General features: G+C 39.0%; 1 protein-coding gene across 1 annotated transcript in view; it reads right to left on the reverse strand.

Moving 5' to 3' along the window:
* Positions 1 to 2,355: 2,355 nt before the first annotated feature.
* Positions 2,356 to 21,488, reverse strand: part of LOC140243859 (uncharacterized) — a 342,981-nt gene continuing 323,848 nt past the window's right edge. Inside the window, exons 20-22 of the mRNA XM_072323532.1 lie at positions 16,514 to 16,567; positions 6,980 to 7,118; positions 2,356 to 3,197 (exon numbers count right to left, since the gene is read on the reverse strand). Coding sequence (XP_072179633.1) covers positions 3,126 to 3,197; positions 6,980 to 7,118; positions 16,514 to 16,567 — 265 coding nt within the window. The 3' untranslated portion in view covers positions 2,356 to 3,125. The remainder of the gene's footprint in view (positions 3,198 to 6,979; positions 7,119 to 16,513; positions 16,568 to 21,488) is intronic.

The following is a 21,488-nucleotide window of genomic DNA, read 5'->3' on the forward strand; positions in this document are numbered from 1 at the left end:
TCCCCAAAAATACAAACCTTTCTTGTTTCCTTTTACTGAAAGACAAACTAAGAAAATGTAAATCTGCACCATATGAAACAGATGGTGAAACAGAAACCATTGCGGCCAACATTTGAGGAATCTGTGGCATCCCAACAACATGACGTGAATGCTGAAGATCACAGGAAATTGCCAACACCTTGGCAACGAAAGAGCCCAGAGTTAAGAAGGTGGGGAAGTGGTTTGATTTGTAAGAAACAAACATTGCTTCTTGTGCCTTGTGAAATTTTCTTCTGCAGAGCCTTCAACTTTGGGGGAAAATACTCAGTTGCCGAGTCTATCAGTCTAGAAACAAAACTGATCTTACAGTATGAGTCGAAGAGCAGATGGTGTGAACTCCACAGACATTACACAGTTCTAAGGTCCATGTTCTCCAAGAAAATATTTGTGGATACAGATTAAGAGAGTTCAAACAACTGCAATTGGAATGTTGTAGAATATAAACATATCGGAATGTACAATGTATAATTCCTGGTGAGACTGTCAAATCTTACAGGATCCTATTAACTGGAAAGTAATTCATCATCAGAATGCTGTTAAAACATAGCAAGGAATGCTGAGAATAGCTCGATCATCATTACACCTTCCTTATCAGATGAAATGAACATAGCGGCAATATCATTGTCCTGGAGGACACTGCAGCAACAGAGAACTGGCCCATGTGTATGATGCCATCTAAAGAAAAACATCAATACATTAAAGGAACACAATCGTCAAGATACACGTTGAACTTTCTGTCAAAGTAAACATAACATTGGATATTGGATACAATTTGCTCTCTTTCTGCTTCCCCCCTCCCCCTGGGATTTGAGAAAATAAAATGTTTTCATAAGTTTGTCTTTCTGTGGGCACGTGGTCCATATCAATTAGCACCAGTAGGACCTCAATGCTAGGTAGAGTGACCCCCATAGCAGCGCGAAAGACAGACATTTGTTCCATTAATTCCCTCTTTTTAAAAAGCAACTCAACCATGGAACATTCACAAAACATTTCCATTCTATTTTGTATCAATCGGCAACAGCAGTGGGCGTGTCTGGTTATGAAATTGGCAGTGATTAAAGACCAGTTCTTCTGGGCCTCATTTCTCCCACACGTAGAACCTCTTGATAAGCAAAAATGACAACTCATTACCAGAATCATCGTTAAATATTCATCATTCTGTTCATGGTGAATAGCATTAACATCATAGCATGGTGATGATGATTATATCCATGTTTATAGCTTCCTTTCTCTTTCTGCATTCTCAAGATATGAATTCACTTTTTCATTCTGGTTAGTCTAACAAAAAGAAAACCCAAATGAGTATTTGGTAAATATTTTGCGCCAGCAATGTAACAGAGAATAAAGCCCATTTGAGCCGTTTGACAGATGCTGATATCTGTTTGAGATGCCTCTCCTCTACATGGGATGTGATGAGGCTTTCATACAACATCATTTCCATGACAACATGATTTCAAAATGTGCCCACAAAAAGGGGAGCGATGAATTTATAGAGTGATGTGATTTTGATATCATGATCGGAGTACAATTCGAAAATGGCTCATGCTCACGAGCTCTTATCACTGGCACTAAATGAACCTAACTTAAAAGCTGACATACGGTTTGCATAAATCTACAAAAAATATCCACATTCTATCTCTTACAACTGCATTTATTTGCATAGGAGAGCAGTCCACTCTCTTCAGGAACAGACATGAGAGAAAGAAGAAAAAAAAACATTAAAATTCGAAATACTGGGTACTTTAAATACGGGTAACAACCGATGTAACTGATCCCAAAATCTCCAAATTGCACTGATTAACAGCAACAGAATGATTAATGACAAATTTATTCAAATTCGATGCCCATTCTGTTTGCAAATACACGACTGGACCATCTATTTGACTACTTGCTGGCATGCAAGCTGAACCTGTCCAGCCAAATGAAAGATTCTGTAGCTGCTTCAAAAGTATTTTGCGACTTCCTTGTACTAACAAGAGACGAATATGGAGAAAACAAAAATATACCTATACATATTGCAGCTTCAGATAAAGTTAATGACGTACATGAGAACATGGGTAACTTTAAAAGTCTGCACAAAGCATACAGTAGAACTGCAGCGATAACAAGACAAATCATTAATTGGGCATTAATTCTTTTGAAAAATCAATCATTGCACATCAATCAAACTATCAAATGATATCACTGAAATATTTGTGTCCCCCTCCTTGATTGAGGGTGGGGGGTTGTGACACAATTGAAATGAAGGAGACTTACACTGGCACCATCACTTTTTAGTAGCTCTCTCCTCCAATATTGCAAATGTCACAATTCTTCAAGTGGCTTCCCTGACACAGACAGACACACATGATTATTATTTGTCAACACAAACGACAAAGTCAGCTCCATTTACATAGGGACAACACTGACAGAGTTTCGGGGGGGAAAAGAGGTCATTTCTACTGCCTCAAACAAAGTGCATGTTGAAACACAAATCTCAATTTTTTTTTTCTCTTTTTAAGTTTTGTCATGTAATCTTAAATAATCTGTATCTCTCTCTCTGATAAATCTTAAATTTTATATTACAGTAATCATGTCATGTAATCACATCTACTCACAAACAACACAAATTGCACAAGGATAAGTAGCACATTATCTTTTTTTCTGTTAAATCTTCAAATCACCATTTTTCAACTGATTTGTCGATAGAATTATATTTTACGATGCATACTCATCTTCCTGTGTCTTGGCTGAATCATGTCTAGTACTTTATAGCTAACGGTGGATGCCATTGCCTTCATAAACCATTAATGGCCTACGGAAAATTAAGATGCCATGATTACCTAATGCTCATTTGAATATCGCTTCTTGAAAACATTAAGAATACTTCTGAGGGTGCACAGTTCACTACTGAAGCTTTGACACTGCAATGGCCAAATTACTCTCTGGCCACCATTAAGGAGGAGGATAAATCGAACTTGTAGTCGGAGGAGCGATCTCTTTTTTGTTTTTTTCTTGCTTTATGTTTTATTTTTCTCCAGGACGAAAGAAAGTAATCTGAAGTCTGTCACATGGAGGGATGATCGACCCTGAGATCAGGTCAAAGGTCATTGAGGTAATGCCTTGAGGATTGCGTTGACCTCTTCCACAACGGCCGTCAGAGCAAACTCAAACTGGGCCTGGAGAAGCAAGATAGAATAATGGGGAAAAGGAGAGAAAAATAAAAACTTATGTAAATGCCTAGCATAAAAAATGTCAACATATATATCTTGTATTCTACAATCAGCAAAGGAAAGTCAAACAATACTCACCGTCATGTTGTCAATGATCATGATCATGACATGAATACTACAGTGGTTTATGATTAAAGACTTTTCATAAATGATTATTGTGACTCTTAGTATATATCTTTTTCTTTTCATAATTACTCATCTATAAGGAAAGAAAATATACTTATTGAATGTACCTGAAAATTAAAAAAAAAATGAAATTGGAAAAAATTTGAATTCATCACAAATTCAGGGTAGTTACTGATGGGGACAATAAAGTCCAGATTAAAATCATGGGACATAAAACAAATATTTCTGGCTGGCAGTCCTTAATTCCTCTCCATAAAGATCCCCCTGGGCCCTGCCCCCAGCCCCCTCCCCCCCCCCCCCAATAAAAAGTGTGTGTGTGTGTGTTGGGGGGGGGGATACAAACAGTCCAGAGGGGATGAAACAGTACATCTAATCTAAAAAGCAAGGGAAATGCAAATACTATAATCATCGCAAAGATTGCTGGCAGCACTGAATGTAACCCCCCCCCCAAAAAAAAAAAGAAAAAGAAAAAAAAAAAAAAGGATCTCTAGGCTATAAGTCCAGATTATCATCACTCTCATGGAAACTACCTGGATTGAGGTGAGGACTAGGTACTTCATTTGTCAGAAATAAGCCAACACACCAAGAAATATGCACAGCCTGTCATACTACGTGTACACTGTTCTTGGGATGAAAAAGACAAAGGAGGAAAAATGCTTCTGGCATATTGTGTTATTTTCCCTTCCTCCTGCTGCAAAACAGAGTGCCTGCAGTGATTACTGACATTTAACTCACTCATACTGTCATGTACTATATTTGCTGCCTTGTTTTGGGGTTTTTTCTTGACATTTAACTGATATCATCTAGAACAAAAGTGTGGATAAAAGCTTGCACTCAGCCTAGGCATTAATGCCTGTAGTCTTGGTGTATCCCTAGAAGTGCTTTGGTACACATACGTGTAGTGTTGACGGATTTTTACCATAAATCTCAGTGCTTTGAAGATCTGTGCTTTAATACCCCGTTGAGGATGGGCTGATTGTGCTACAACATGCGTTTCCCATATCGACCCCTGCCCGAGTATACTCGGAACTCGTCCTCAACGGGTTAACAGCATTTTGAATCTCACAGAGGAGAGAAGGTTGGGTAGCATTTCTTTTGTTTAGCTACTTAATGAAGGAAAACCATTGGCATCTATGAGGTAAACAACTGCCCTAGGATATATGAAAAATTCTCAAATATATCATTGATGGTCGTTTGACATGTAGACTGCTACATATTGATGTAGGATTACTTGAGCAGAAATAACAACGGACACTTGGAAGCACTGAGGCATGAATCATACATGTAATTGAAGAGGAAAATCTTTCAGTTTTTCCAACATTAGCTGACTAGGGAGTACTTATCGGGCTACTGATCACAATCAGGGACGAGGGGATGGGGGAGGAAAGGGGCGTTTCTGGGCCGCCGTTCTCCCTGATTTCCCCCATGCTGTGTTTGACTTGCGACTTCTCTTCGCTGCTCCTGTCATAATGTGCAATATCATTTTATTTTTGACAGCAAGAAAAATCATGGGTGTTTTGCATTTTTCTTTTTCCCTCAACAATCACAATAATTATGCCTTCCTAAGATGTTGTTCTTTTGTTTTTGCTAACCTTGGAACATGTTATATGATTGAATACTGTATTTTTGCAACTATCATTTACAACTTTAGTCACTACCTCATAATCCCTAATTTCATCAAAACCATCACAAGCCAAAAAGTGTACACCTGTGTAACAGTGAGATAGCTCATATTGTGTTTGCATGTTTTGATATACCGGTTTTATGATTGCAATGACATCTATAAACCTGTTTTTCTTTTTTCTTTGATAAATTTACTGTTTTCAGTCTCTGTCAGTAACAGAATCCACCATTGTTTTAAGAAGTATAGTATGCTGTGCAAAGCAGGTTAACTGATTAAATTTCTATTTCCTTTTGACTGTCTTTCTTAAACACACAGCTACCTTCAGAATCCATCTTTTTCTTTATATCTTTGAATATACAATGTATGCATACTTTGATATACAAACATATAGATACAGCTGTACCTAGATGCATATAATGGACAAGGGTATTAATAAACATAGATATAATTATAGATTTAGACATAGTGCACATAGATATATAAATGCACACATTATATTTATAACTTGTTATCTTAGAATCGCCCTGATTAATATCGATCTCGTTAGTTTGTACCCTTTCAGGAGGTGATTGAATCCTAAACCTTCCGTGAGTCACTTGCCTTATCAACTACCCACAGGTTCGGGTATCTCACCAGATCGCCCGGCTTACCTTCAGATTTTTGTGCAACCCCTGAAGGTAGGATAACTTATTGTCTCGGATCTTCGAGAACAATCACCTGTGCGCTTTATTCTTAGCTCATTGCACATGAAGGTGCATGATTGGAAATGACCGCAGGAGCTTTCGAGGTGGGGACGCATGGAGAGAGAACATGATTTGAACACCTGGACGGAATACTGAGCACATTCTTTTTTTAAAAGTGAAGAAATACCTCCACCTAGAGATTGAAAATGAAACTAGAAATGTGTCTCCTTGCTAAATCCAAACATCCTTCAAAGATTTCTGCATCATTCCCGTCTCCCCTTGACAACCTCGCATCTTTTTCTCTGGTCTCTTGGGAGTACAAAACCGAGAGTAGATGAGACTAGCCAGATTCATTCTCCCGGCTCTTTTTATCTCTGCACCTGAGGCGAGTGTGGGATATCGCGACTACCAAACTCTCTCACTCTCTGGGTGTTTGGCACGGCGTTATTGTTTCCACTCTTGAAGCATGCTCACGACATTAACCTTTCAAACACGGACAAAGAAAACAAAAAGAAAACAAGAAATCATCCTAACATTAAAAACAAATAAAATAAAAAATAAATAAGAGGCAAAGTTTCACTGCTAGGTCAGAGGAGTGCAGTGACATTCGGAATGATGTTCCAAGCATCTGCTCCCTCTCCTGCCATCCCACCCCATTACCTATCTTGGTAGGTATTGAACACTTTTTGCTGCCCCTTGTCCATTCCCTTTTTCAAACATCTTGGTGGGTGTTGAAAACTTTCTGCTGCCCCACCCCCATCCCCTTTTATTTATTTTGATAGGTGTTGAACACTTTTTGCTGCCCCCCTTTTCCCTTTTTTATTTTAATATCTTGATAGGTGCTGAACAACTTTTGCTGCCCCAGCTACTATTCCCTTTTTTATTCATCTTGATAGGCATTGAACACTTCTTGTTGCCCCCGCCCCATTCCCTTTTTATTCATCTTGGTTAGTGTTAAACACTTTTTTTTTTCTTATGCTTCCCCTTTGAATCTTTGTAGAATATAGGTGAATACACCTATCATATTCAAGCACCCATCAATAAAAGCAACACTGCACACTGGCACTCGTCCGACGGTCCCTGACCAGTAAAAATCCCTGTCGGACTAGTAACTTTTTCAGGAATTGACAAGTAAAAAAAAAAAAAGAAAACTTGGGTACCTACAGGTCCGACAGACAGGTCGGACCTGTAGAAGAAATGGGTTAGTGTGCAGCCCTGATAAGGCTTACGGAACCCCAAGAAGGGCGGTACCCCCTTCTTCCTTGGACCACGCCCTTCTAAGAAATGAAGCCCACCTTGGTCTGGACCATGCCTGGACGTTGGTCACGGATGTGCTCCAGGGTGGCGGCGATATCCAGTTCCTTGACCCCTTTCAGCATGCGGGTCAGTACCAGGTCCAGCAAGCAGTAGGTTCCTGTACGGCCAACACCATCACTGGTCAGATGAGAGAGAAAGAGAAATGAGACAGGTTTAGCCTACTGTTTCATATTATGAATGACTGATTTCTGTTAAAGAAACTTTTACATTTAAAACATACTTCCTCAGGCAGAGTAACTTGATAAAGGAAAAAAAAATCAAGATAGCAGTCAGATGGAGGAGAAGACGAAGAAGTAGAGGAGATGGACAAGAAGAAGATGAAGAGAAGATGAAATCAATAACAGAAGCAATATTGGCCAAGCAGTAAATTGAAATCTGAAAACATAATATGTTCAAAATAACATCTGTTGGGATGGACAGATGAGAGATAGACGGACTGAGGGACAGATTAAGAGGTCGATAGAGATTTCATACATCGTAACTTTCAACATCTATATCATACATCTGCTGTGCTACATTTTGATATCATTCATCCATTAGATTCATCAACCCATTATTATTAAACCCGTTGAGGACGGGCGGATTTTGCTACATTAAAACACACATTTCCCATAGACACTTGCCCGAGTATACATGTACTTGGGACTCGTCCTCAACAGGTTAATGGGTACTTGTATCTGAGCAATGCATGACAGCAACAGTACCCATTTGGCAACGCGATCAAGTGTTATCAATCTATTAGAGGATGGCTATGAAGTGGGAACATGCTAAAGCAAACCAAGCAAATGTTGGAACATGCAATGGTTTCCATTGCTGTCAAACCACGCTATAAAGCAGGTTCATGTTTAGATTGTGAACAGGGTATAAGTAATGACACTGTCAAAATTGGGTGATTTAGTGACAGCTCCTCAAAAAAAAAACGTACAAGCCCACTGAATAACACATCAGCAATTATCCAAATATGTATCATCGAGCCATTCTCAAGCCAGATCAAGGTGGCCATGGGTCCAAGGACAGAATCACTTTCACGATTGGTGAGTTGTCATTTTTTGGTGATATCACTTCTCTACTGCTAGTCAGACCCCCTACGGTAACTCCTCTCTGGAACACTGGTGAGTCAAAAGTACACGTTTCAAATTGACTGACACGAAATGACTTTGAACAACCCATGGGATCCGCAAAGGCAGAAGGCAAGGTACTTCACTATTATCTGGTGCTTCGATTACAAAAGCAAAGACACAACAAGCATGCCAAACAAACAGACAGGTGTAAACACTGCATCTCAACTTTGACAAGGATGAAGAAGGAGACTACACTGAACTATTAAACATTGGGCTTGTCTACACATGAAATTGAAGTCCCAATTGTAAGATGAGGCATCAAAGTTATCTCGTGACAATGTGGCGTGCACATATGAAATTGGCGCCCAATGCCATGTTAGAATACTAGTACCTGGTCTTGGCATATTAATGGCCATGAAAATCAAAATGATGATGATAATAATAAGAATAAAAAGCAACAGAGATAAAGCAAGAGGAGAGAATAGATGAAGAAATAACTTGAGAGAAGAAAGCAATAGACAGAGATATGGAGAGAAGGAGAGACAAACAGACATAGAGAAGAAAGAGAAAAAGGAAAAGAAAGGAAGGAAGAATGAGAGAAAGAGAGATTGAGAACACAAAGGAGATACGCTAGGAGGTGAAAGAGAACAGAAAGAAAGAGAAAGACTAGATGAAAAGGCAAGAAAGAGGAGAGAGTGACAGCAAAAGGAAGGAAAGAAGATAGTACAAGAGAGAGAGAGAGAAAAGATTGAAGGAAGACAGTGAGAGAGTTAGGAGTGATATAAAACACATGACACAAACTAGACAGATAGAAACAGATAGAAAGAACAGTGTGAATATAGAAGGACAGATATATAACGTAGATCTGTGCAAAGATAGATTAGATAGATGGATAGATAGATAAATAGTGGATAGATGGATGAGTAGATAGAAAGATAGATAGATAGATAGATAGATAGATAGATAGATAGATAGATAGGGACCTACACAGACAGATAGATAGACAGATAGTGGATAGAAGGATGAATAGATAGAAAGATAGAAAGAAAGAAAGAAAGAAAGATAGATAGATAGATAGATAGATAGATAGATAGATAGATAGATAGATAGATAGATAGGGACCTACATACGTGTAGACAGATAGATAGACAGAAAGAAGAGGGAGGACAGATCGAACAAATGCATATCACAATATCCCCCAAAAAACAGAAACACAAAAAAAATCTCCCAAAAAGAAGGTAGAGGAAATGACAAAGATGTTAGAGTCAATCCCACCATCCTTGAACAAATCATTCTGTGTGATAACTGCCAGGCTGAAAAGCTCTGACAAATTGGCCGTGTCATGTCCAAGCTAGCTTGACTCTCCTACATCTGCCAAATTGTCATTTCTAGCGAGTTTAGCTGAGGAGACAGAAGTAGAACATCACTCATACTCCCTTTTTGCTTTTACTTTACACAGACACCAAAATAATATATCATATCATGAGAAGTTCTGTTCTGAACACTCATGCATACAACTCTCAATTACTTTAGAAACAGTGAGACTCAGTGATACAATGATGACACTCCAGATTATGTCTGAGAGATAATTCATATCCACAAGAATAATCTACTAGTTCTTTTTCCAAACCTGGAACACTTAGTTGTTGTTCCTTATGGCAAACCCCAAAATGCATTAATGCACCAATGGGGAGATGTACTCCCACAATGCAGCCATAACGTTCCATTTTCATAAAAAAAGAATAATATTTCACCGACAAGACTTAATATATTTGCACCTGACTCTTGAGTTTTCATATATGCTCTAGAGTTGAAATGCAGATTATTTTTAGGTTCCTTTGAGTTTAGCTATGATTCGGTTGGCATGGCAACAATCACAACAGTGATACTGTTCGATGGGCCAGGAACAGGCTGGACAGGTGTTTTTGGTTTCATCTTCTTTTTCACTATCATTATTTGAAATTGAAAGGATTTTTTTTTTTCTCTTCTGAAGATGCTACAATCAAGCACATAGCATCATATTCCAGAGTATAAGCACACATAGAGTCAAGGCTATGTAAAATACATGATGTATGTTATTAGACCATTGTGCGTCATTTACAGCATGGTACTGGATGAACTTCTTTTGACTCCAAAAACCATGTTGGCAAAAGAAAACAGAGGAGTATTCTGAAATGCAGATTTGATCAAAAAAAAAAAAAAAATATGATGCTTGTAAAGTACTTCATCAGAGGGTGTTTCCAACTGTATCTCCCTGCCTAGCATTTCTAGTTTGACAACAAAAGTCACCTGCAAGCAAATAATCAGGCCAACAGTGAATGTTACTGTTTGCATCTGGAACAACAAAACCTCACAATGCGTGGCAAGAAAACAGATGAATCATCCATCATTAAAGGACTTTTTAAATTCAATAAAATAATGGGCCTTGGAATGTCTGTTTAAAATGTGGCTTCATATCTTCCAATGATGCCTGGGAAGAAAGTTCAGGAGAAAAAAAAAAAACCCAACAAAAACAGACCAAAAACTTTGTGACAACTTTTCAAAGTCTTTCGGAAAAGCTTCAAAAAGAAAGAAAGAATATCCTGAGATGTCATGGACGGAACTGCGTGCTGTTTAATGTTCATTTCTGACACATTGTCCCTTCACTGCACTTTCATTCATCTCTCCGGATCATATTGACAGGCGAGAGAAGGTCAAGGCGGGGAAGAACCCAAGACTGCCCGGGGGTTGTGACACACCTGACAGCGAAAAAAAAAAAAGGGACTGTCGTCAGCGTTGACTGACATGAGCGTCCACGTGTCCCCCACCCCATCCAAACCCCCGTCTTCCAAACGGGGCTGATCTCTGCTCAATGTGTAGACTTCTTGTGGGCCCCACTGTTCATGTAACAAAAATCTTCATGTCATGATCAGTGGTTGGTGAAGTCAGTCCATAAGCATCTAGTCTGACCTACCTCTGGGTTACAGAAAACACCCTGACAAAATAATTGACAGCTACAGTAGGTCATAAGAACTGACATGAAGTGTTCCGCACACACCACTTGCTCAAAGGCAAATGTTATCAATCGCAGATCTGTTCATGAGAGATTACTACATCATGATACTTACCTTTAAAATCAAAGTCAGACACAGCTATAAACCCTTAGTTTTCCAAAACCTGGATGTACAATGTAACATGCATTTAATTTTGTGGGGGGAACTGCCTATATAATGGAGTCAAAGCTTTAAACAACAGGTACAGTATCTCGCTATACAGTGGAACAACGCTTGAAAGATGTATCAGGGCAATTACCCCCTCCCCCGGTAAATACCGGTTAGTGATAAGGTTAGAGTAAAGATACTAGGTTTAGGTTTAGGGTTATAGTTAGGGTAATAGTTTGGGTTAGGGTTAGGTTTAATGTTAGAGTTTGAGTTAGGGTTAGGTTTAGGGTATAGAGTTTGGGTTAGGTTAGGGTTAAGATTAGGTTCAGGATTTAGGATTAGGGTTAGGGTCTGGGGTAATTGCCCTATACTTTTGAAAGAAGTTCCTTCCCCCCCTTTTTTTCCTCCCTGTCTTGTCTTTTCTGCAGGGTAACCTCCCATTTTCTTTGAAATGAGGAAAATAGCACGAGTCCAATGTCCACACAAATAAAAAAAAAAAAAGTAAAAGTGAGCAAGTGATTTGAAAGAAGCACAGAAAACAGTTCACCTGTATGACTCCTACAAAACAGTTTCCATCATCAGAGTTCTGCATCTGGCAGACAAAGCCTTTTTTTTTTGGGGGGGGGGGTAGGGAGTGGGAGTTTCATTTTCGTTTTTTCTGTTTTTCTCATACCTTGTGCAAGACTATCAATTTGAATGATTTAGGGCCAATCTGCATTTACTTCTTATCTTCTATACTTGGTGAATCTTCAACAGAAGTTTACTTTTGTAAGATCTTTAAAAGCTCTCAGACATAACACCCCATTTTCCAGATATGACAGAACAAAGTTGGGATGAACAATGTTCTCCAAATTTTCTGGATTGACAGAAAATGTTCAAGCTAATCATATTACAAATGATACATTTCCATTCACATTGGTATTATCCATAGGCTATGAACATCATGGAAAATTACCACACAATCTGTTGAAAATGGTTACAAAAAATAATGACTCAGACACTAAAAATCAAAAGAAGCCATGTCATTTCAGTATTCTGAGATAATGGTATGGTTAAAAAGGGATTATCAAGAAAATGCAATTTACAAAAATAGTCTCAGGTATTGGCCTAACTGGTAGGGGCTTCACTTCAATAAATTCATTATTTTCTAAAGATCTTATTGACTCCTGAATTTTCCTTTCATTTTTCTTCTTGTTCTTTAACGTCGTCTTGTCATTCCGCAACACTGCCTGAGGTAATTAGATTTGCAGCATTGCTTAAGACTCATTGTCTCAAATTAGGTCCTGGAAAACATTAATAAATCTGCATTGTCATATCCCCGAGGGTGGCTATTATGTGACACATTCACGGAAGACATATTACCCTGCCCCCTTCCCCCTCCCCCAAGCAGGAGATGTCGTACCGCCCTGCCAGATTACAAAAGAATAATGCTAAGGGAAAAGAACAGGAAGGGGGGAGGGGAAACGCTATAATGGGAGCGTGAGAGAAAAATGACTCTAATTAACATCGCCAATGCGACAAAGGCCCATAGCACCATAGATTGTAACAGGATATTTTCAGCATATTATGTAACATCCTGCGGTTCTTTATCCTTGTCCTCCTACCCCTCCCCCCTCCCCCAATAAAGACCACCACCATAGCTTTTGGCTCATTTAATTAAGGTCATTAATTAATTCTTCCACCCCTCCTCAACCTAGATGACAATTGCATTAGCAAATTTGCAAAAAATGTGCCAAGTCACACATGGTTTCAATATTGCATCACTCCTTGAAAATAAGCATATGGGACTACACAGCAGGTTTTTTTTTTCCTTACATGAACATCAGCACACATCCTTTTTATATTTTCAACAGGGTAGCACTAGTCTTCAAAAATTGTGACATACAGAACTATGGAATCTGAAGAAGAAAGAAGAAATCTCCAAGAAATTACGTAGATATAATCGTTTAATTTGAATGAAACCACTTGAGGCACAAGGCACATACAATGTATACAAATTTGTAGAGTACACTTATCAGATGCTGTACTGAATCTTTTCAAACTGCACTCAGTTCAAGCCAACTAATGAAGCCAATTACAAGGTGAGGAACACATCAATAACACCAAATTCTCACTGCTTCCCTGTTCATTGTTACCAACCCAGAAGTGAGAAAGAGCCTATTTCCCCACCCCCTCCCTCCCCCCAAAAAGTGGTAACATTTAATTATCAAAACCAATGACACCTCTCGCTGCTGCTTTACCCTCAGTAATAAAAAATTAAGAGTTACCTAATCCACCAATATCTTATTTTTCATTGTAACTTAATTGGCACAAATCCTTGCACATAAACCACCTGTTGAGCATACCCTTAAAAACATTTCAGAGGAGCTGCCAGACCGTCATGAGGAGCGTTCTGACAGCAGGGGTGAGATCTGAATTGTGATTTAAATCGCGATCCAAATGTCACTTTTCAAATCATAATTCAACCTAGGCAAAAATTCTACTTAATAATCACAGCTAAGACATAGATTTTCTTTTTTTTTTTTCAAAATCACAGTTTTCCTGCTCGATAGAAGTACAAGACAAATTAGTGACATTTGGATCGAGATCAAAACATCAATGTTTGGATCGCGATCCAAAGTACCATGGGCACCTCCCTATTAATGCTGTTACCAAATTTACATCATGTGCCATAGGGGGAAAAGGAAAAACTTTTTTCTTTTTTTTTTTCACAGGAAGCATTTCATTCCCTGTAACTTCAGCGAGATGTAAACCTAGAAAACCATGCCATACGGATGGAATAAGACATGGGGATACAAGGCAGAGAAGAATGTTCATATTTGTTGTTACAAAAAGAAAGAAAGCAGGCTTAAGGTCAAATGTCATGCACCAACGGTGTACAGAGTGGTTCTAAAAATATTCCCTGCACTTTAAATGTCACTTACACGCTTTTTAGGACTTTTAGAGTTTGGATGTCGGCAAACCCGCTGAGGGTGACCACGAGACACATTTTATCCTACATGACCAAGCATTTCTTACAGCGTTCGCGAGGAGAAGGTGTCGACAGCGAAAACATTACCCCATGTCATCCAGGAGCTGCCTTCCCCCGAACATAGCACATCATCGTGTGGAAGAAAAGTATATATGCTACGCCCGTTGGGGATGAACCCTTTGCTCACTTTTCACCAACTCGGCCCAAAGTATTCCTACCCTCCCAAAACTCTTCTCCCCAGTGGTAAGGGGCGCAGACAACCTCCGATATATGAATGTGGCGGGCGAATGCTGGAATGTGGCATGATTCGACACATTTTCTGCCATTGTTTTGTTTTGTTTTCTCTCTTTTCATGACAACACGCGGGGTCTCACTCAGACGCCAGCGTAACGCAACTCCCCTTTCCCGCCTGCCCGCCTCCCCAGACAAATCATGAAGGCGGAAGCGACGGACAATGGCAAGTGAAGGAAAAACGAGAAAGTCGCAGGAAGACTTAATCTGCACTGTGCGGTCCATTTCATTCATTTGTTTATTTTCATATTTTCTCTTCCTTTTGTGCCCTCGGGATGCGAAACACCTGAACATTTCCGCTATTTGCGCAGGGGCGTGAATCATCGGTCCCTGGTCGCTATCAAAACAGTGGCAATGTTCAGCTCGGCCAGTGTAAAAGTGTCTCCACCATCGCTCACCGTTTTACCTGGGCAGTGAGTAATGACTATCCCAAGCGACAATTTGAATCTCTTGTCTGATAAAGACTATCCGATGTTCTGCCGCCCTTGACTCTCGACCCGAGCATTACCTCTAACATTGATCAGCATTTTCTTAGTTATGCACAGCACTACAGCTTCATATAGTTTTGTGATAATTTCTTTGATTTCTTCGATAAGAAGTAATGCACATATTTTATTTTACGGAAATAAAATCAATCAATCAATAGACCATGGTGTGAGAAAGAAAAAAATATTTTCAGAGGTACTGCCCAATAAGCAGTAGAGGTGACACAGATTTAATTCCGAGACTCATTCCTTCTTTTTTACTTGGCGTTTCTGAATAATACAAATCAAGCATGTAATCTTATTCACAAAGAGTGGCAGCAAAAGAGGAAACATTTGTACGAAAGAAAAAAAAGTTGATAAATGCTCTCACTTTGTACGACTACTACTGACAGTGCCAGCTTTTGAGCTTGTTTTATTTTCTCAAGTGGATAAAATGACAAATGGAATCAAAATCTCTCATTCGCTTCCTGCTACCCCAGTCTATCCCCCCCCCCTTTACCAAGCGGTGTTGACAGACATCTAATCCCCCTTGTCCTATCAGTTGAGTGTCCGAAATTTGGCCGGGGCGCGGACAGACATCCTGGAAAGCTGATACTCGCAAGGCTCTCTAATGAGTATGGTGTCCGAATCAATACCTCATCCCAGCGGTATACTCCGGTCTCGCAAGACTGATGGCGGAACGATAACCAATTTTTTTTTTTTCATTTCTTTACAAAGAAGCGAATGGTTGAATGTGCTACAAACATACAAAAGAACAAACAAACAAACAAACAACAGTCTTGTCCAACTTTGGAACAAGATTTGTATATTGAAACAAAGCAGAAACAATCCATTACTGAATTCACCGTGTCAGATAACCTTCAGTCCTCAAAATTCCTTCCCATTTCATCATTTTATAGCATAAAAGTCATCCATCCCCACGAGGGATGGGAGAGGATGATGCAAATTCTGTTGCCATGGAAACTCCTCTGTTTTATCTGTGGTGATTCGGCCATCTGCTTGTTTAGTTTATCGCTAGTCACACAGAAATGATAACTTCACATGCAATCATTTCCTTTGGTATAGATGACTAAAGCTACATACAAACTTGTCGCAGATCTTTTGAGAACTTCACAGAGAGAGGGGAACGGAGGGGAAAAAGGAAAAAAAAGTGACCAATCCTTTCTTTGCTTCTGTGAATGGTCATCTGGTCAGCAATGTGGACAGCATCACTTCCTTATCCTTGCAGTCTGTAAACACAGCTGAATATGGTGACATCCATGCATGCCCCACATCACTACATTGATAATGCCTTATGTGTCCAGGCACTACTGTAGCTTGAAGTTGCCAAGCTTTTTCGTCGGCAGTCATTACTCCATCACAATTTGACCTACATTGTAGCTGTAAAGTTTACAAGTCAACTCATGTGCAGCAATGTGCCTCAGTCCAACAGGAAGGCCAGGGTAACATGACAGGGATTAGGGGATTAGGTAATCCCCTCTCCAATGACAATTTGATTCCAGACATCTGTGCTGATTGGCGAACAAATTATAACATTCAACGAAAGTTCGGACATCAAACTCACCTGCAGTGGACGACAATGGGGCAGGCGCGGCCGCGGAATGACTTGTTGACTTTTCTGCATGGGATGATAAAGCAGTTAAAGCAGTGTGTCAAGTAAATCTGTAATATCAAAGAAGCAGTAAATTCTGTAACTATGAAAAAGTACATTCATTCCTACAAAAGGGTAATTACAAGTATGTTGCCGTGAAAGCACATGCATACAAACATTGAATACACACACTCACACACATATTCTAACCATTATAAGGATGAGCTGATTTTGCTATAGCACACATTTCCCAAAGACACCTGCCCAAGTATATTCAGAACTAGGATTCAATGGATTATCTAAACATACACAGGAAATGCTGAACTTATTATCACACTTGACCTAGAACCAGTGAATATAAAGCAGAATTTATCCAACATTTTATTTACAGAATCCTTTTTCATGGCTTCCACTAGCGGGTCCCATGGTTACATAATCTCACTGCCAAATCTCTGTGGTTTCTTATCTTGCAAACCTCAGACAAATCAAACGGAAAAATCATTTCACCTTTTACAGCAGCAGTGTCCGGCCACAAACTGACCTGCCAATTTGCACCAGAGGTCAAATTGTTTGTGCGTTTGTTTTTCCTCTAATTTGCTACAAGTAATATCAGACACATAAAAAAAAAAAAGACAAAAAAATCCGCAAAGAAATGACTTGAGTCTGTGGACATGAGGGTGTGACAACCAATTTTTTTTTTTTTCTTACACAAACTTCTTCACCTTTGTAAAGATACTTCTATGCAGAGAAAATTAGTGTTGGAATACTATGTATCATATTTTACAGTAGTTATACACTGTACCTTTGATTTGGGTAAAGAGAAGTTTTGGATGAATGTAATGATCATAGATTTTGGAAGGTATATTTTGGCAGCGCTTGATAACTGTATAAAGCGAGACAAAATGTGACAAACATTATTGCAAAGATAGAAAGATATAGTACAAGTGTGTGTATGTGTGTGAGAGTGTGTGGGGCAAATGTATCGATCTGTATATTATTTTGCTTCTGACATGTTTGCATGAAAATCCATACATTAGTGCATTCAATTACATGCGACATACAAATTGCACCATATGGCTAATTGCGGATTTTATTTTTGTTGCTGTTGTTGGAATGACTGTTGGTATGAAGATGAAGGATTATTCATAAAAGTATAAAGAAAGTGTGCATGTGTACGTGAAGAAGGATAAACTTTTCTTAGGCTTTGCTTGTCATGGCAATGCCTACCAATTGCACAATGAGATGAACTAAAGGGATGGGTAGGGTATGTACACACCCACCTGATATGCAGGGGTGGGGTGGGGTGAGGAGGGAGGGGTGGAAGTAGAAGATGTGTCGAAAGTAGGAATAAAAAAAGAAAGAAAGCAGATTTGGTTAATAGATTAAGGGAAAGGAGGGGGGTAGACAGGGAGGGGGCGGGCACTTTAATTACAGAGGATGGGAGGATACTTAAATTCCTACATCAAGCCTTCCATGGGTCACGTGACCCCAAGAGGGTATCAATTGCTACTTCCACGGCGCCAATTACCGCTTCCACTCCGAGAAATTAATGTCCGCATGATGTGCATGGGAAGTACCTGTGCCTGGGGTGGGGGAAGTGTGTTAGGGTCACTGGTCACCCTGTGGGTGTTAATGTAATCACAGAACTTGCGGTTCTTTTACATCGCGGGTGTCTTGTCAAGAACGACTTCGGCGAGAACGAATTAACACCTCGTTTACATCTATTTAAGAAGAAACCGTGGCTTATTTTTGGATGTTTTGGCTGAAAAACGAAGGTCCATCACCATCGTCAGGATGTTTGGGCAGCTTTAATGTGAGATTTCCACATTTACCTGTACGAATGTAGGCCTTCAAATGGATCAAGCCATATTTCATAACGAGTATTTAAAAAATCAGGACAGGAACACATACAAAACAAACCAATCCAAGTTGCCCTTCATTGAAGTAAATGAGCACTGATTTTCTAGTGTGCGTGTGTGTGTGTGTGTGTTTTAGAGTAATAGCCATGATAAAATCATAAATCGTCCCAATAAAAACCACTTGAGGCAAGAATCATTGATTTGAATCAATTTGCAGTACCCACTGCTACAGGGGATCAGAACCGTCACTGGCTATTGGCTGAAGCTTGGTAGTCTACTGGATATAAAGCCTGTCTTGGAAATAATATGTTTGAATCCCACCTGAGTACATTGTACATATACCTATGATTTTTATCATGATCATTACCTTAAACACTGAATAATTGGAGCTAATTTACAATGTACATCAATGAAGAGCAATCTTTCATTTAGTTGCAATTAATACAACTCAATGCAAGAGTCATTAATTGGAATACACCAATCCGAGACCAAACAATCATAAGTTATAGGGCAGTGATTAAGTTTTTCAGTCTCTTGATTTCTAGCATTGGGCATACCTGTCAGTCACAACTGAGAAAACGCAGAACACCTACTAGAATAAAATAATTAGATCATAAATGGTGCCACAGGCTTGATGATATCCATTTTTTGTGTGTGTTATAATGCATTATTTTTATTTTTCACTTTTGTTTTTGTTTGTTTGTTGTTGTTGGTTTTTTGTTGTTGTTTTTGTTGTTGTTGTTGTTGTTGTTGTTGTTGTTGTTGTTGTTTTTTGTTTTTTTTGGGGGGGGGGGGGGGGGTTATGCTCGGTTATGCCTGCCTTTTAATTTTGAGTTATACATTGTATATGTATGTATTGTATTCTATTGGATTGTGCTTTGCAGTATGCGAGTGTCTTTAGTTGTATATACATGTATGTGTATGTTTTGGGATGGTTTATAAACAGATTTGATTTTGTAATTTCAGAGTTAAACCAGACACCTAAAAACTCTGAGTATAGGTGGGTGGATTTTCACTTTAAAGGGATGGTACTGTTTCCGTTGAGATGGGGCTTCAGGTTTCCAGCTTCTTTTGATGACTGTCTTTTTCAGACAATGAGAAACCTCTTATGAATGACGAAAGAGCATATAATTTCAAGAGGAGTTCAAAGTTCATTCAATGAAAATTGGTTTTGAACTAGCTGAGATATCCAAAAACAAAGTGATCCTAATGAAAGGTGGGACCCACCTTTTATTAGGACAACCTTGTTTTACTTTCATTGTTTTTGGATATCTCAGCCATTTCAAAACCGATTTTCATCAGGTAAACTTTGAATTCCTATTAGAATTGTATGCTCTTTAACATTTCATAGAGTGGTTTCTGAGTATATTGCAAAAAGTAAAAAATTGAATCCTCACCTCAACCAATACTAATACCATCCCTTTAAAAACTTTATAACTCCAGAAGAGATCATGAGATCTTCCTCATACCTTCACCGAGAGTTTCACAAAACCTTTCCGCATTTGCTGAATTCACAATCATATTTGGGGAAACTTCTCCTTTAAAATGCCCTCCTACATCTCGACACATTTTAAACCACTCATACTGTGGTGTATCCCTTGAATAGCACCGCCATGCGCGAGATTTGTGGCAATATAGGCCCAATCAAATTCTCTTCCTAGTTGCAGGCAGATGCTAATTACATCAGACATCTCCAACAAACTGACGTTATTATTGAAAGTCATGCAAGTCGTGTAGGATTTACAAAATATGAGCCGCAATGAAATAACACTCCAGTGTTAAACACAGGAGATGTTGTGACAGTAATGTGTCGATACAGTATCAAATACATGAAGTTTTTTGATACTTGCCAAACAGTTCTCGTTGGGATAAGGAATTTCACACACTGCTACACGTGTATGATGAGGAATCAGACAACTGTAAGAGGAGAATAATTCTCACTTACTGTAAAAAGTGGAAATTTTTGTGGTGTTGAAATTTTCATGCATTTGGCGCAACCACAAACTAGCGGGAAAATAAAAGCACATAAATATCTTTGCTTGCAATATGTTCCAGTAGTTCGCGTCTTGATTCCGTGGAATTCAAAACATGCGAAATTCATCTTACCCAGCCATGCGTGAAAAATTACTCATGCCAAAACATCCACTATTACAGTAACTTGAAAAGTGCCCCCTCCAAAAAAATAAATCGGTTGACAAAATAATGCTTTTTGCAAGATTTTTCAAAGTAGGTTAAACCTATTTCTATCACCAAACATTCCCATCCACATAGACAATTCAGAAGAGAAGCATGCACAAAGTACATTCTGTAGCAATTCCCGTTGCAAAGGATATTTTTTCTTATGTGAACGCAGCCCTAGATTCCACAAGATCAGGTATGAACAGGAATAAGTAATATAAGATGTGAACAGTGCCATATTTTTTATCTATCAATCTTCTTCCTCATCCCCCCCCCCAAAAAAAAAAGTAAGATACAATTTTGTAAACTTAACTTGAGGACATGGATCCATCTTGCTTGAGGAAATTCAAACCACCCCCTGAGAATCACAAAACCTTGTTTCCATTCGACCTCCTCAACATTTTGGTTTTAGTTTCACATTTCGTCTGCGGAGCTATCAAATCACACTGAGTTTATCAATTACCAGAATGAAGCTGATTGCAGAGTTCTAAAATAACTCATCTCTCTCCACAAGCCAACCCCCCCCCCCCCAATCATTCCCTCCAGACTTTCGATAACTGTAGCACTGCCGCAAGCTTTTTCGATTGCAACACTCTCCTCATCCCCAGCATTGGACAGTTTTGACTCTAAATCCTGCTGGAGATAAAATTCCAGAGCTTTCTGGGGGAAATTTGAAGCAACACAAGATAAACAACTTATCATAAAACAGATGAAAAAAAAAACAAAAAAAAAAAACAAAAACGTAGCAACAAATAAGCCAAAAATAAGAATAAATCCTTGGTGTGTCTATCACATTGCTCTATACATTCTTACCCATCTCCCACAGGATTCTCCAAATTCCCACGGTTTGACACACACAAACAGAGAGATACCAGAATGCAAAAGAGTTTGCAATGTTTTTTCATTGAGAT

The sequence above is a fragment of the Diadema setosum genome, chromosome 20 (genome assembly GCF_964275005.1).
Source record: "Diadema setosum chromosome 20, eeDiaSeto1, whole genome shotgun sequence".
Lineage (NCBI taxonomy): Eukaryota > Metazoa > Echinodermata > Echinoidea > Diadematoida > Diadematidae > Diadema > Diadema setosum.